Source organism: Vollenhovia emeryi, unplaced genomic scaffold (genome assembly GCF_000949405.1).
Source record: "Vollenhovia emeryi isolate VEMERY1.0 unplaced genomic scaffold, V.emery_V1.0 DF949211.1, whole genome shotgun sequence".
Lineage (NCBI taxonomy): Eukaryota > Metazoa > Arthropoda > Insecta > Hymenoptera > Formicidae > Vollenhovia > Vollenhovia emeryi.
Window position 1 is genome coordinate 1 of NW_011957155.1, and position 1,371 is coordinate 1,371.

At 29.4% G+C, this 1,371-nt stretch overlaps 1 protein-coding gene across 1 annotated transcript; it reads left to right on the plus strand.

The window, feature by feature from the left end:
* Positions 1 to 25: 25 nt before the first annotated feature.
* Positions 26 to 844, plus strand: LOC105555987 (acidic leucine-rich nuclear phosphoprotein 32 family member A-like; the record flags this gene model as incomplete). The annotated part of the gene is made up of 1 exon (XM_012003043.1): positions 26 to 844. A coding segment is annotated over exon 1 (819 nt), but the record flags the coding sequence as incomplete, so codon positions are not given.
* Between the last annotated feature and the right edge of the window lie 527 nt (positions 845 to 1,371).

The window sequence follows — 1,371 nt, forward strand, 5'->3', positions numbered from 1 at the left end:
ACTAACCTCTCCAAGAAGAGGAATGATGATAGAAGAACCAGAACCAATAGTTTCAGGAATTCAAACGCGTAGTTTAGAAAAATCAGAGGGAGAAAGCGTACCATTTACTAGAAAAGAATTAAATGAACCACTATTTTATGAGCATACATTTCAAGCTGAAATACACAATATTCCATTAAACCAACAAGAAAACATAAATGAACCACCAGAAAACACTAATGAAACAGAATCTCTAACTATAACAGAACTAAATGAAACCGAAAATGACACTCAGAACATTCAACTCGAGACAGGAATTTTACTCTCAGAAAATTTAAACAAAAATAATAATGATAAAATTGCTAATACCTCTTATTCACAGATAATAATACCACCTAATCTTTTACAGATAATAAATAATTTAGCAGGAGATTATGACTATGATGAAATTTGTCAAGAGAAAAATTCAGGTACAGATTTTCATGAAGTGTTGACAGATGAAACAAGAGGAAATAATTCTAATCCAGAAGGTGATCAAGACAGCCTGAGCTACGATGAAGACTCGAACGAAGAAGATGAAGAAGATAACTTTGAAGAAGAAGAAGAAGATGACAGTGACAAAGACATTGACGAAACATATAACGAACTTGAATCAGACGATCTAATTAACGAAACAGAAAAACATATGGAAACACGCGGACAGAAATCAAGTACCATAAACAGTCGCGATCAAATTTTTATGAGAAAAGAAAATTATTTATACCTTTTAACAAAGGACGGGAAACCTTGTGATGAGAGATCTAAACAACTTAAAAAACGAAATTTAATACCTAAAATTAAAGAAAATCAAGTAGGAAACTTTAAAGTAATTAAAAAGGGGAATAAATTTCATTTAATTTTTATTTGCAAGGATGATATTCAAGACAAAATAACCTCAGAAATATTATTAGTATTTGGAACTAAATTACGTAAAATAATAAAGGAAAATTCAATTAAAGTATTAAATGTTGCTAAATCAAAGGAAATAGATAATATCTCATGGGAAGAAATTTTTAAACAAATTCAACAATCAATACTTGGAACATCAACCAAATTAATAATATGTCATGGATTGATAAAAATCCCAGAAATCGAAAAACAGAAAGACATAATTGAAGAAGCTCATTCTTCCAAAATTGGAGGTCATAAAGGAATAACTAAAACTTATAATCGAATTCGACAAAATTTTTACTGGGATAATATTAAATCTGATATCCGAAATTATATTAATCAATGTTTGCAATGCCAAATTAAAAAATTAGTTAGAGTAAAAACCAAACAACCAATGATAATCACGGATACACCTTTTTCGTCTTTCGAAAAAATATCAATGGATATACATGTAGTAGGGCC